The sequence below is a fragment of the Orbicella faveolata genome, unplaced genomic scaffold (assembly GCF_042242905.1).
Source record: "Orbicella faveolata isolate gen_17 unplaced genomic scaffold, um_ofav_v1 contig_14, whole genome shotgun sequence".
Classification (NCBI taxonomy): Eukaryota; Metazoa; Cnidaria; class Anthozoa; order Scleractinia; family Merulinidae; genus Orbicella; species Orbicella faveolata.
In genome coordinates, this window is record NW_028301541.1 from 4,032,293 (window position 1) to 4,045,224 (window position 12,932).

Genomic DNA, 12,932 nt, shown 5'->3' on the forward strand with positions numbered 1-12,932 from the left:
CTGAAAGCTTAATCGTGATTGTATCACATGATTCTTTGATAGCTGATTGTGCCCATTTCAAAAGTGAGTTCAAATTCCGATCTGATCTACCATTAACTAAAACACTCTTTTAATTGCATGCTTAGAGCCTAACTAGACGCTCTATATTTAGAGTGTGTCGAGGACTTTATGAAATGTAGACTGAGTCTTGGGCAGTGTTTCACAAACTCACCAGGCTTCTCCGTATCAGGTATATAGAGCGTTTTCACTCACGTGGCCAGCAGCTAGCCATGCAAATTTATTGAAACAAAAGAAAGTGTTTACAGAAGAAAAGAGTTCAACTCGACAGGATTGGTTTGGCACACCAACATGGCCGCCGTTTCATTGTTTTGGAACACCAATATGGCTGCCGTGACGTCATGTGAAAACGCTCTATAGTACCCTTAAAACGAGTCAGTGGACGAGGTCTGGGGCTAGTTCTTAAGAAAGGTCTCGGAATAAATCTGTGAGAGAGTTACGTTGAATGGGTTTTCACTAAGTTCGCTCCAGGCTCGTTTGGGTCATTCAGAACTAAACAGAAAGGAATGAAGATCACACGCACAACTCACGTTGCATTGCCAGCGGCATGACATAAAGAAAGTGAGTCTAACGATCCAATTTACTACCAAGGAAAATATTGTGTCTTAGACGCCTCACTGTCGAGCTGCATTCTAATAGTATTTAAAACAGATACTCAGTTTCACTAAACTTTAATTTCTTCTAAGCTCCACCAAGAAATCGTGATAAAATTACAATACTCTTGTGCTAATTCCAATTGCTAATGAATTTACAAAATTATTTAGACCTAACTGATTGCCACAAAATATTGAATATGTTATACAAAAAGGTATCTAACTTCAAATACGGTCAAATACCAGTCCATTACCTCTGGGATAATGTCACTATTTCAAATAACGTGATTTTCGTACGACCTTGCAATAAGCACGCGTGAACACGAAAGAAAAACAACAAACACAGTAGAAGTGAATACGAGTGGTTCAACAGACGGAGACGAACTCTCACATTTTAGCGACAAAATATCGCTGATATGCGTAAAGCTTGTTAGCTCATCTCAAATTACTGGCGGATACACCAAAACGCGACTGTTCAGGAAAACAGTTATTTCAGGTCATACAAAAGCTATTTGTCTAATAAAACTTTGTTATGTAGATGTTGCTATCGTAGACTACGAGTAGTCCCTCTTTTGATTAGTCCGTCGTGGGTGACGCGAAAGAAAAACCGTGAGAAAATAAAATGGCCGCCCGAAATCGCGTCTCGCCCCCAGGATTTCACGCGGCCATTTTTCCCTCGCGGTTTATTTACGGTCTCACACGACGCACTAAGCGAAAGAGGGACTACTCGTAGTCTATTGCTATCGTATTCAATACTGACAGTAAACTGGCGTAGTAAAGTTTGAGTACCAGTTTCTCTCGAACACGGCTTGTAACTGCGCGCGCACTGTGTCACCAGTTTCTGTTTCATTTATGACGTAGGCAATACCACCAGTGTACAAGAAGTAATCTGCTGACCAGTTAGATGTGCCGACGTAAGCTACGCTCTCGGTTACCATAAACTTGTTGTGATTGACACGAGTGAAGACAATTTCCTTCGTGTATGGAGACACAGTGTATAATCTCTGAAAACAGAGTGGTAAAGAAAGTGGTTATAAAAACTACCAGTCAAGTGGTCCCACTGAAGCTAAATACAATCATGCTATAGCTAATCAGATTAGAAGGTGACCATACTGAGGAGGGGGGAGGACCCCCATTTAAAAACGACAGCGGGGCTCGTCGGAAGTTTTGAAAAGAACCCCTAAGAGGCACCAAGATCTTGTTTTGTGGTTGTGGCTTGAAATCTTTTCCACCCCTAAGATATACCAATTCCGAAACAACACATCATCTCCTGTCATTCTTTTTTCGGCTCGATACCCTAAAAGGTGCCGAAAAAGCTCCCACTGTGGACTGTTTGAGGCTGAACACCCCAAGAGGTACCAAAACTGCTTTTTTAGCCCCTAAAAGGTACAACAAGCACCCCCATCCTTTTTATATGATGGGAGTCCCCCCCCCCCCTCCACCAAGGGCAACCTGCAGCATTTACAAGGTTCTTTAATATAACTGGCCACATGAAATAATAGGTAAAGAACACAGAAATATCCCCTAACCCTAAAAACTAATTAGAGGTGTAAATTAACAAGAACCAGTGAAACAGTTTGGGAAAGAGAGCAAGTTTTATCCCAAATAATTTACTGCATCTGCATGGAGATTTTTCCACTCAGATGCTTCTTTTAATTAGTGATGACAAGTTGAAGACAACTTCTGCCAAGTGCTTGCCAAATTTTCTGATTTCAGTACTAAATGAGAACTGGAACTCTTGAGCAGTCTTAGGAAATTCTACTTACAGGGCTTTTGTAAAGAATTATCACAGCGATAATGAGTTTATCTGATAAGAGGAGGGGGTGGCCCATGTAGGCAGAGGACATACACTTATAGGCGTCCATTTAAGGGAGATGTCCTCTAAAGAGGCATGCTTACTCAGGGGAGGTGTCTTGCTGAAAGTTACTGATAGCAAATGCGGAACTGTTGTAAACATAAGGGAGTACATACCACTTCAACTGAAGCATAATTAGCTCTGTTCAGTGCAGCAAGAGATCGAAGGTAGTACTTCATATCAGAACGAGTGTGATTCCACAAACTGGCTAGCAATCGCACATGCACTTTACGATCAAATGCTGCTTTTCTCAAAGCATCATCTATAACTGGCCAGTACCTGAAAGACGAGTGTGGAAATGCCATTTCCGATATTTATAAGTCCTGGGGCATTTTTATAAAATTCGGTTGTAGTATGATCGTCTGGCACAAAAACACAACACACAGAATATAGCAAAACATAGTCCTTGGCTTCAGACTGCAAAACAGTTCTTTTCTCAAGATATCTACATGTATGTGACACACAAAGTGGTGGGAGATGCCTACATGTTAATAAATATTTACATGTATTCATTTAAAAATCAGCTTTAAGTTTGCACCTTGCTAGTTCTAAGCTTTTTTTTTTACAGTCGTACATTTACTTACGTTCTTTGATCTGTGTAGAGAGTTGTTGGAAAGTAATCCATAACAGAAATATAGACAAACTTTGTTGCACTGTTGATGACTCGTAAGATGGCTGCCAGATCATCTTGGCGGCCAGGAGGAGACAATTTTGGTGGAGATGACGTCAAATAAATTGAAGCTGAGTTCGATCCATTGATTTTGATTTGTGCAGGAGAATCTATAAAAAAACAAACAAACAAGGGATCATTGTTCAACAAACACTAAAATATATGGAGCCTTAGCTTCTTATCAACTATTGTTTTTATAGGTTGACGTTGAAGTTGAACGACTTACATTTTTACATTTTTAGGTTGAAGCACCTCCACTACAGTGCCCCCACCCCCCACCTCTGCCCTGCCCTGGTTATCAGTGGTCCTCATCACCAGCAATGGACAAACATGGCCTTTGAAAGCCTGCATAACTGGCCTGTCTTCTAATGACCAGTCAAAATGGCAAAGTAATTTTACCAATATTAAAAGCCACAGAGCCACAAGCAAAATTCTCAGGACATCAACTCATTTTGTAATAACCTTACAAGAACGGCCAGCTTCAGGCTGAAATTTTACTGCTGAGTGCTAAATATTTAGTATCCTTTTGTGGTGTACAGATTGAACATAATTCATTATTTGTGTTGTTGCTACGACAACTGATGGTGGAACCAGGATTTTTCTTTGGAGAGAGTGCACCACTAAGTAATGGCATAACTGACTGGTGAGGTAAACAAATTTTTTCAAAAGCGAATACGAAGAAGAAGGCTTCATCTCAGGGGGTTGGGGGGAGAGTGTGTCCACAGCCTGCACCCTCCTGCTAGATCCACCCCTGATGGTGTCCTAAGAACATTATTCACATGACAAAAGCACTTTGTCGGCATCAGCATACCAGCTGATCTACCTGGAGAAATTCCTAGTAAGTTTTACGAGTTCCTGTACTTATTGCCATCAACCAACATTTTAGATAATAGCTGGCATAGGTGGCGGAGAAGGGGGGCTCAGAACCCCATGCTTTGGTGCTGATAATATTGCTAACGCAGCATAAAATTGGTATTTGACATTACCTCTGGCAAACGCAACTTCCAAGCAGACATTGTAAACAATGCCAAGAAGTTTGTTTGTGCAAAGGAACAAAGCAATTTTAAAGGCATTTTGGAAAATACGAGACAGTAAAGGTATGCGCTTGGCTTAACTATGAGCCCCCCCCCCCCCCCCCACCTTGTTTCAAACTGTTCTGCCGCCTCTGGCTGGTACTAGCTAACCTGCATTGATGCCTGTTTTGTACTTATCAGGCCAGGGATCTGGGATCTGAGAGTTTGGCTTTGCTAGGTCCCAGTACACCTCAAATATCTTGCTCATGTCATTTGCCAAACAGCTGCAGTTGTAGGACATTAGGCCAAGCTCTTGCACCTAAAGTTGAAAGAGTTAATAACAGCATAGTAAGCAATGTGCAGTAGGGGAGAGGAGAGAGGGGATATTTAAGGATGAATTGATAGTGAGGTGAGAAGGAATTTTGGGATAGGAAATTTAGCAGTATGGTACTTTAGGGACAATGAATTTTCTTCAGGATCATTTTAGATGAGTTATCTTATGAAAAGTATAGGGGAATCTTTGCTGATGTCCAGGAAAGACTCCCATATGAAAAGGTTGGGGATGCTCATCAGAAAATTTGAATAAAACCCCTACAGGACACCAATAGGGGCGTGATTCAGGCTTTATTTGACCCCTAGAAGACACCATTAAAAACAGAATAGGGTAGATTACCAGCTGTTGTTCAGGAAAGGAGCTCACACTAGTAGACCAGATTTGAAAGACCCATAGAAATTGAGACTAAAACCAGAAATAAGAGCATGTCTTTTATATCTACTATTATGTCTTCAAGTGCACCGTAAAACGTACTTTAAATAACAGGTAAAAATTGTGGGGTTTCGTCATCAATACAATAAGTGAGACCAGAATCCTTGATTTACACCCCTACGTGAAACAACAAGCATCCTGATCCTTTTCATTTTCATATAGGAGTTTGTACCCTACCAGGTATACAGCACCCCAAATGAGAACTGTTAGGCCGTGTAATAACCTGCGATCATACCCTCCCTCAAAGGAAAAACAGTTGATGTTATAGGAGGCAGTGTGGCCGAGTGGTTAGAGCGCCAGATTTGAAATCCGTAGGTCCCGGATTCAAATTCCGATCTAACCACCAGCTGATGTTGTTCTCGGTAGCCCTGAGTTCAACTTCTCGGCTGCGCTTGTAAATAGCCAACTGGTCTGCCTCCTGCCAGCTGGGATTCTTAACCTAAGTTGTGTTTATTTTAATATTCATTTATCATTGTTTGTTTACATTGGTCCTGAAAAGACCCAATGGGGAGTGGCCAGTTAAAGTATACATACAGTATACATACATAGCTGGTCTCAAGTTAACCATGAATTAAATATTGTACAGAGATTAGTGCACACCTGTGTAAGTGCTCTCCAGTCTTGATTTGCACTGCCAACATAAAAATGTTTTCTATCAACAAGCCACATCTTTGTATGTAGAATACCACTGCCCACTAAGCGTGTTATGTTCAAACAGCGCACATCAGCCAATCCTTTCTGGGAAAGATAAACTGTGTCCAAGCTTGGGAATGCGTCAGTTCGAGGTGACTGCACAATGCGGATTTTGACACCTTGTTAAATTAGTGATAAGATTGACAGTGAAAAATGACACATTGATACTTGATAAAAAATGAGTCAGCAGGTGCTTTAAAAGTTACCAGGCAACACTTTGAACGTGCAAATATTCAGGTAAGGTCGTCAAGGTAGAATGGTTAATAGTACAATCAATCTTTCTTCAATGCCATGATTTTCACTCTTATTGAAGATCCTTGAAAATCCACAAGGATCTTGGTCAAGGCCTTTGAACTCCTGCAAGGAATTTTAATATCTCAAAGATTCTTGCCAAGGATCTTTGACTTAGGTCCTTTTGAAATCTTCTAGTTTCTTATAGGATCCTTAAAAAATTTTCACCAGGGTCTAAAAAGAATTAATTCCTCCAAAGGGTGGTTGTTGTAGAGCGGTCCAGTTGTACTGAAATTTGGTTGTACATCAAGACAATATTACTTAGACAGTACTTAGACAATATTACTTAGACAGTACTTAGACAATATCCCTTTTTCTCATTACCTGGCACGGCTTGTTTAAAAGGTTGATAATGCTATCCACTGGATAAATCACTATACAGTGGTAAATCACTATACAGTGGATAGTGTGCCTTGTTTTGTAAACACTTATCCACTGGATAGTGATTTATCCAGTGGATAACGTTATCCAGGCTTGCTTGATTGATAACGTCTTGGCATTGTAGTGAAAAAAGGAGTTTTATCACTCTTGGGAAGTAAACGGCTAAGGTTGAAATTTTTTACACAAATATACAATCCACATCACTGCATAAGCTTTTACTGGAGAAGGGGTACTCACTTAGTGTAAAAGTGTCTCCGAGGATAGAAACGGCTCTAATAACGGCGTGAAATAATACACCCGCATAAATTAAATCAAAGAAAAGCAGCAACGAAAAGTACCTCTCTTTGCAGCGGCCTGTATTTCCTCAAACACATTCTCTCCCTCCTGTGTACTGGGGTCAGAAGTATTGGTATCACTTCCTTGTAGTGTCCAGTAAAACGATGCTATGTCGATCTGCTCCTCTGCTGACTTCAAAAGATTCATCCAACCATTGTAAATGCTAGGGTTGTGAACGGACCCAGCAGGAAACTTAACACCTTCGGGTATGCTCTCCACTAACGTGATTGTACAATCGCCCGTGTAGGGCGAGATCGCATTTGAATCTTTTGTCGTGATTGAGCTCGATCCTTTGATACAGAACTGCAATATGACCAGGGTGACAGCTAACATCCCCAAGAAAACAACCAATGCAATCAGCCATTTGCTTCGTTGACGCATAGATGCATTTTGTTTAGCTGACAAAATCACACCTGGTTTTTGCTCCATCATTAACACATAGGAAGTACTGCGGTCGGCCATAGGGTCTGGGAATCCGAATATGGTCCTTGAAGTTAAATATTACTTTAAAGGTAAATATATATAAGAGACACTTGGATGTAATGAGGAGCAACGTCACGCAGAAGAAAGGTTGAGCCAGGCGTTACGTGACGTAGGCTTTGTGACCAGGCCCTACACCAATTCAAGATGGCGGTCCAAAGGAAGTTTATAGACAAAGGTTTGTTGAAGAACGTAATTCGACACACTGATGCTCATAACAAGGTACAGATCTAACGATTTAGTATGCATAACAGTTACAATCAACAATTTTTACAAAATATGGAGCAACGAAACTGAAACATCAGTTGTATCAGCGTGCACTGATTGGGCGATTGATTCAACTTTGGTGATATTGATACAGTTGACAGCTTTGGTTGCAACTCGATTTTATAGGCCACTTTGTTATTATTACAACTGTTAATGAAGAGAATATACATTACATATTGCGAACTTGTTAAGCTGTGTAATAGTAACTAATTGCTTTTATGTGTTATTTACAAGATCCAAGAGGAAAATGAAATGTGGAAACAGTTTGAGTTAATGAATAATAAAAAGAGGGATGCATCAGCATTGGTTGAGTCTAAAAGGTACATTGTATAGGGAGATTCACGCTGACGTCAATGTTCTCATTTTTGCTCAGTTGCATTTGGCTTTGTGTACAGAAGGAAACATGCTAGATATGAATTGACTCCAGGCAGCTAAAGAGCTAGAGAAACTTATTACATGGTGAAATTTTTTCTCTTTTGGTGTAACCTTAAGGAGAAATTGTCTTTCAAAAACTGCAAAATTTCCGGGTGGCAAAAGTGCTAATGAGCTCATACATTCTTTCTAAAATTTTGAGTTTTTTAAACCTGTGTTCCACAAAAAGTATTCAATACATCAGGCTCATATTTCCTTGGCGGAGTTAATTGTACTATGACCTTTCAATATTCAGAACTGATTTATTTGTAACTCCATCAGAAACTGAATTACTTATGTTAATGAGGCAAATATTGTAAACAAGGATTCCCCAATAGACTATAACTTAAGCTTATCTAATGTGCATAGTGCAATCCTGCTGGGATCATTGTGTTCAAGTGAGTTATGTCTAACTGCAAAAGGCAATGTTGTAATGGACTAGCATCATTGTCATTATTGTCTTCTTTGTCATCATCATCATCTTCATCATCATCATCATCATCATTATCATCAGGGAGGGAGGGGAGGGGGTTTAGAAGCAATACACACATACAGTACATTTAACACCTATCAAACAGCCACCCACAGGGGAATGGATAGAGGCCGGCGGCTTAAAGGGGGCTGCCACTTAAAAACAATAGAAAAACCCTCATTGGCACTTTGATTACTGGCTGCGTAATAGGGGTGGCTGTTTAATAGGTGGCTGCTTAAATATAGGGGTTTGACTGTAGTAACCTCATGCTACTGAAACCAGAGCTAGGTGCTATCTAGACTATTGGGCTGATCTGATCTGAAGGCTGTCTACTCCATTTCAGAGCATAGGCCACTGACAAAACTCCTCCAACCCCCTCTGTCCCTGGCCAGGCACTCTGTCTGAGTTCAGGACAAGCCCTTTGACTGGATAGTGAATTCTGTATCCCTTCTCCAGCTATTACATGGTCTCCCTCTCTGTCTGCTTTCCTGTGGGTTTCACAAGAGGGCTTGCCAGGCAGTGCTGTCAGTTGGCCATCTAGACTAATGGGCTACTTAGCTAAAATCCAAACTTTACCATGTTTCTATTTCTGTTTATAAGGTTTGTAGGACGTATGAGATGTGACAATGAAGATGGTGATCAGCAACCCAAAAGTAGTTTCTGGACACAACAACTGTTTAATTATGAAGCAAATGATTCTGGAAGGTTTGTCTTTACTGGTTGAAATATCTTTTTACACTGAGATTGCGACAAATGTAGAAATCCTTCCTCACCTTCACCACTATCATGGTGATTGCACAGGTCCATGAAATCCCTATATCCACCTCAAGAAAATTATCAAAAGGTGATATTTGAGGATGACGTCCAAATGGGGGAGGAGGTCGGAGCAAAAACTCTCCTATGCTGATGGGAGGGTTGTGTCATATGGATGTCTTCTGAACAACATGTTGCCCCTTACACCCGCTTTCAGTGTTACATGCATGGGAGACATCTTCGACATGCTATGTAAACGGCTGAAAGACCATTTAACTGTGAAACTGGCAATTTTTCCAGTTATTAGCAGAACAAATGACAAATTAATGATAATAACTGACCTCAAATGAATGAAGAAGATTGAGGACTTTGCATGTTTCCTGATTTATGGGATAATTCAAAGGATTTTATTGTAGTTGATTGGCTCTTAATAGTGACTTCTGGTAGAATCGGGGCGCTACCACTTGAAGTTAATATTCAAAAGATGTAAACATTCAAAACAGTTCGCTTATCTCTCACAGAATGACTTCTTGATACTCCTAGCCTATTTTGATGTCATATAAATCCATCTTTCATGACTAAAAGTTGAGTGAGTCCATAAAGAAGTCAGCAGTGCTTACATTTTTCATGTAGGCCAGATTACATAGTTAAGAGATGGCATGTCGAAAGATGTTGCCTATGCATGTTACACTGACAGCCTACCTTTAAGCTCAGTCAATGTGGTACACACTTAATTCTTTGCATTTTACAATTTATACTCAGATGGGGACACAGTGGATACAGAGAATTATATCCAGAGGAGTTTGAGAACAAAACTAGCCAAGAGAAAATTCAGAAATCAAAGAAGAAAAAAACGAAAAAAGAAAAACGGTATGGTGGTGATTTGACTTTGTTCAAATAATCCTTGGCTCAGCCTCTTTTAAAGATATTTGCATGATGTTGCTATGCTGGTCATCTTTCTACAAGATGTCAGTTTTCTACTTGTCAGTTCTGGGTGGTTACAGATATTGTGATTGTTGCTTGCTAAACTGACAGTCCTTGATTCTTTGATTTCTTGATTTCTTGATTCTTTGATTCCTTGATTCCTCCATTCTTCCACTCTTCCACTCTTCCACTCCTCCACTCCTCCACTCCTCCACTCCTTTGCTCCTCCACTCCTCCGCTTCTCCGCTCCTCCATTCCTCCATTCATTATGGAGGCGGCATGGTCAAGTGGTTTAGGGTGCTGGATTTGAAATCTGGAGGTCCCTGGTTTAAATCCTCCCTCCAGTCGCCATTTGGATTTGTTCTCGGTAGCCCCGAGTTCAACTTCTCCACTGTGTTGTGTAAACAGTCAACTGGTCAGCCTCCCACCACTTGGGATTCTTAATAGTTTATGTTCTATTTGTAATATTTGTTTAATTATTTGCAGTATCCCCAAGTAACACAATAATGCTAAATAATGATTCATTCATTCATTCATTCATTCATTTAGTTACTCATTCATTCAGTCATTCATTCATTCGTCAATTCAGCGCAGGGAAAATGGACGAGTGACAATAGGGTGGGGTGGGTGAGTTCTAGTTCTTGACTGTAAACCAAGCACTGAACATTGCTCTAAAACTTTGATGTCATCAATAGAAAATTACATGTGATGATAACGGAAAAAAAACCACTTGTCTTTATTATAGAACTGATTCAAAGAGTAGAAAAAGCAGGAAAAGAAGGAGGGAAAAAAAGGCCAGTGAATCCGACTTCCAGAGATCCAGTGAAGAAAGTGAAGACACTTATGAATATAAAAGAAAACGAAAGAGGATTAGCAAAAGCAGTAGCAACGAACGAAGTTTAACGGATACACGACAAAAATGTCGTAAAACGAAGAGCAAATTCACCGCGAAAGAAGAAAATTCAGAGATAAGGACAAAAAAAGACAGAAGAAAACGGGATAGCTCAACAGAACGAAGTGAAAGGACAAAAACGCGAAGGGAAAAGAAGAGTAGAGAGAAACCTTACGCGAAAAGTAGTGATGAAGGTGACAGTGAAGACTCACAAAGACAGGAAACATATGAAAGGAATAAAGACAAAAAGAAGCAAAAACGAAAATAGAAAGAAACTAGACAAGCCCAAGAATACTTTGAGTCGGTTGAGATAAAAACGCTGAAGAAAATTCTGTATGTTTTCTCACAACGAATGAAATTAAACGAAGTAATATTTGTTCCAAAAAACTGGATTTTCAAAAGGATACAGTGACGACTCACAAAGACAGTAAACCTTGAGTGGGTTGAGAGAAAAAATGCTGAAGAAATAAATTAAGTTATTTTTGTTCTAAAAAAGTGTATTTTTAGAAGGATCCTAAAGAACGATAATGTTGCAGGCTTGTCTGCTTGCTCCTTTTGCGTAAAACAACCGTCCTGGTAATTTCTTTTCAACCGAACTAAACCATTATTTGAAGTTTACTATAGTTTGAAAAAAAATCTCATTCCGAATATTAGAAAATACTTCACTTTAGAAACACTATGACGTGCCTTTTTCTGTTCTGGGTGTAGTTTCGATAATAATAATAACAAACAATATTTACAGAGGATATCACGTAGGTAACACTAAGTTAATTAGGGTGGTGCTCTATCGACATTACTGCAATTTACTTTGTGGAATTAAAAACTGAAGCTTAAAAGTTTTAAATTACGAGGAACTGAATAAACTGGATCGTGTATTTCGGTTCTTGACAGCAGTCGTGTATTGTGCACGCTAGACATTTTTAGCAGCGTTTTTCTATGTTAGAAAAATAATTAAACTTTTTTTCGACGAACCGTGTTCGGCCCAGATGCGGGAATTTTAACCGTTTATTTTTTGTTTTAAGTGAACCGACCACGCTTTATTCGGTCAATATTTGTACGTTTGGACTTCATGCTTGGTCAGTAATAACCATATCGTCTCCTGCCCAAGAAATGTCTGAGATTCAACTCTCTTTCACGCCATTCGCTGCGGATGGACATTCAAAATAGTTTTGGGAATCCGTCTACACGTGTTTTCTCATTAGAAACGTGTTTTTGCATGCAAAATCATTATTCCGTTTACTTCCGTACCAACTGTAGAGATGTTTACTCGGTACAAGGGTTCCGTTTCGTTTCAGTGGGTTAACAAAGCCTAGAATCAAAAGTATTGTACGTGTTTCCACGCGCTTCCTTTAAGTTTTAGACTCGCATTTTAACTCAGTTTAAAAGGATTTGAAAACCACCCGCTTTTAGTTGCTGAAGCTTTTTTTGAAAAGCGTGTTTTTATTTTAAAATGAAGCGACGCGCGATATGTCTGGCGGCCGTTGAAATTTCAAAAGGCTGAGTTTATCAAATGCATTTAAGTCTTTATACTCTGTGAATCCGTGAATAATAGTTCAAAGGCGACGTCACAGGAACAGAATATGTAAAGGTATGAATATATATACACTGCAATAATATGCGATTTCTTCCGTGTCTCTATGGGAGGAAAAATCGTGCGTTAAACCCACACTGGGAAAATTGGGAACTACCAGGTTAAAAATAGAGCATGTACCATAACTGATTCAGTTTTTTCGATAACAATATGACCTGTAATGAAGAATGGGAAGACACATTAATCTAAGAGAAAACGGAACATTGAAAGAAGTGAATACATAAGAAATGAAGAGATAGGTGACAAAAGAAAATTGCATTTTACTGAAAGTGGACAAAAAGCTGAATGAAACAGCTCAGAGCAGTTTGGGGGTAAAAAGCGAACATACGTATATCAGTGGTGTAAAGGAATGGTAAAGAAAAAAAACTTGCACCGGAAAAAACACTGGAAGACTTGGTCCCTTAAGACCATACATTGAAAATTAACCTCTGATAATTTTTGGAGCGAGAAGTTGTTAATATATCACTCCAGATAAGATTTATTTTAC

General features: G+C 39.6%; 2 protein-coding genes and 1 long non-coding RNA gene across 4 annotated transcripts; 2 read left to right on the forward strand and 1 right to left on the reverse strand.

Annotated features, from left to right (window-relative positions):
• Nucleotides 1–337: 337 nt before the first annotated feature.
• LOC149113677 (uncharacterized) lies at nt 338–3,606 on the forward strand. Its single transcript, XR_016206317.1, has 3 exons — nt 338–618; nt 1,512–1,753; nt 3,418–3,606. It is a non-coding gene; the product is annotated as an uncharacterized LOC149113677 (long non-coding RNA).
• LOC110050275 (5'-3' exonuclease PLD3-like) lies at nt 712–7,117 on the reverse strand. Its single transcript, XM_020756185.2, has 6 exons — nt 6,658–7,117; nt 5,555–5,766; nt 4,360–4,507; nt 3,090–3,285; nt 2,622–2,784; nt 712–1,654 (listed from the first exon to the last, which is right to left on the reverse strand). The coding sequence occupies exons 1-6, from the start codon at nt 7,115–7,117 to the stop codon at nt 1,400–1,402; spliced, it is 1,434 nt and encodes a 477-aa protein (XP_020611844.2). The 3' UTR covers nt 712–1,399.
• Nucleotides 7,118–7,201: 84 nt separating this feature from the next.
• LOC110050279 (uncharacterized) lies at nt 7,202–11,733 on the forward strand. 2 transcript variants are annotated; one of them, XM_020756188.2, is made up of 5 exons: nt 7,238–7,357; nt 7,637–7,722; nt 8,886–8,990; nt 9,801–9,908; nt 10,708–11,733. In XM_020756188.2, exons 1-5 carry the CDS (start codon nt 7,283–7,285, stop codon nt 11,120–11,122), a joined length of 789 nt encoding a protein of 262 aa, XP_020611847.2. In that variant the 5' UTR covers nt 7,238–7,282; the 3' UTR covers nt 11,123–11,733. The 2 variants fall into 2 exon arrangements, with proteins under 2 accessions (XP_089142357.1, XP_020611847.2); XM_089286231.1 differs by lacking the exon at nt 7,637–7,722 and having other exon boundaries at nt 7,202–7,357.
• Nucleotides 11,734–12,932: the final 1,199 nt, after the last annotated feature.

Coding starts and splice junctions, on each gene's coding strand:
- LOC110050275 (XM_020756185.2), bottom strand. CDS start 7,117: ATGGCCGACCGCAGTACTTCCTATGTGTTAATGATGGAGCAAAAACCA. Junction 2,785..3,089: donor CTCTACACAGATCAAAGAAC/GTAAGTAAATGT, acceptor CTCGTCTTTCAG/GTACTGGCCAGTTATAGATG. Junction 1,655..2,621: donor ATTATGCTTCAGTTGAAGTG/GTATGTACTCCC, acceptor CTCTGTTTTCAG/AGATTATACACTGTGTCTCC.
- LOC110050279 (XM_020756188.2), top strand. CDS start 7,283: ATGGCGGTCCAAAGGAAGTTTATAGACAAAGGTTTGTTGAAGAACGTA. Junction 7,723..8,885: donor GCATTGGTTGAGTCTAAAAG/GTACATTGTATA, acceptor TCTGTTTATAAG/GTTTGTAGGACGTATGAGAT. Junction 8,991..9,800: donor GAAGCAAATGATTCTGGAAG/GTTTGTCTTTAC, acceptor ATTTATACTCAG/ATGGGGACACAGTGGATACA.